General features: G+C 56.1%; 1 protein-coding gene across 1 annotated transcript; it reads left to right on the top strand.

Moving 5' to 3' along the window:
- Positions 1-406: 406 nt before the first annotated feature.
- On the top strand, positions 407-1,108 carry LOC144219055 (olfactory receptor 2B8-like; the record flags this gene model as incomplete). Its single annotated transcript, XM_077749040.1, has 1 exon — positions 407-1,108. A coding segment is annotated over exon 1 (696 nt), but the record flags the coding sequence as incomplete, so codon positions are not given.
- Positions 1,109-1,112: the final 4 nt, after the last annotated feature.

Here is a 1,112-nt window from a genome sequence, read left to right as displayed (position 1 = left end):
TTTTTTTTTTTAAAGAAACTACGCTTACTTCAGAGTTCATGCAATCATGAAAAGTGCCCCTGCTGGTCACAGCCCATGTTGTGGAGTCAGTGTGAACCCTGGTGAGTGTCCCTGGGAAAATCACTGAACCTCTTCACGCTCACTTCCCTCGTCTATTCAACAGAGATGAGGAACATGCCACCTCAGACAGTCGTGGGGAGAAAGTGCGCACACACCTAAGGCAGTGCCTGAAACACAGTCCTTGCTCCTGTTCAGTGGCTGCTTCTCACCCCCTCGCTCCCCAACAACGAAGGGTCTGTGCAAACTCTCAAATGCCCCACCAGACTCCACGCACCCACTCTGGGGAAACAGAGCTGGATTGAAGCTGCAGGAGAAAAGAGGCGAGTCCTGCTGACCGTGCAGGCAGAGGGCAATGGAAGGAGCTAATGGCAGCACCCCCTCAGGATTCCTCCTCCTGGGCTTCTCCAACAGCCCTCACCTGGAGACACCTCTCTTTGTGGTTATCCTGATGGGCTACTTCCTGAGCTTTCTAGGCAATGGCACCATTATACTCTTGTCACTGCTGGACCCTCGCCTGCACACCCCCATGTATTGCTTTCTCTCCAACCTCTCTTTCATGGACCTTTGTCTGACCACCTGCACCGTCCCTCAGACTCTGGCCAACCTCAAGGGTCGGGACAAGACCATCACCTATGGTGGCTGCGTGACCCAGCTCTTCATCGCCCTGGGGCTCGGGGGCGTGGAGTGTGTGCTCTTGTCTGTCATGGCCTATGACCGCTACGCCGCTGTGTGCCGCCCACTGCACTACCTGACTATCATGCATCCGCAGCTCTGCCTGCGCCTGGTGCTAACTGCCTGGCTCACAGGGTTCGGCAACTCGGTGCTACAGACGGCGCTGACCATGACCCTGCCCCTGTGTGGGAGAAACCAGGTGGACCATTTCTTCTGTGAAGTTCCCGTGATGCTCAAGCTGGCCTGTGCCGACACCTCCACCAACGAGGCTGAACTCTTTGCCGTCAGTGTCTTCTTCCTCGTGGTGCCCCTGTCACTCATCTTAGTGTCCTATGGCCACATCACCAGGGCCGTCCTGAAGATCAAGTCGGCCCAGGGCA

Source organism: Crocuta crocuta, unplaced genomic scaffold, assembly GCF_008692635.1.
Source record: "Crocuta crocuta isolate KB4526 unplaced genomic scaffold, BGI_CrCroc_1.0 C28435580, whole genome shotgun sequence".
NCBI lineage: Eukaryota > Metazoa > Chordata > Mammalia > Carnivora > Hyaenidae > Crocuta > Crocuta crocuta.
Note: the sequence above shows the minus strand (reverse complement) of the source record. Positions and strands in the feature narration are given on the sequence as shown.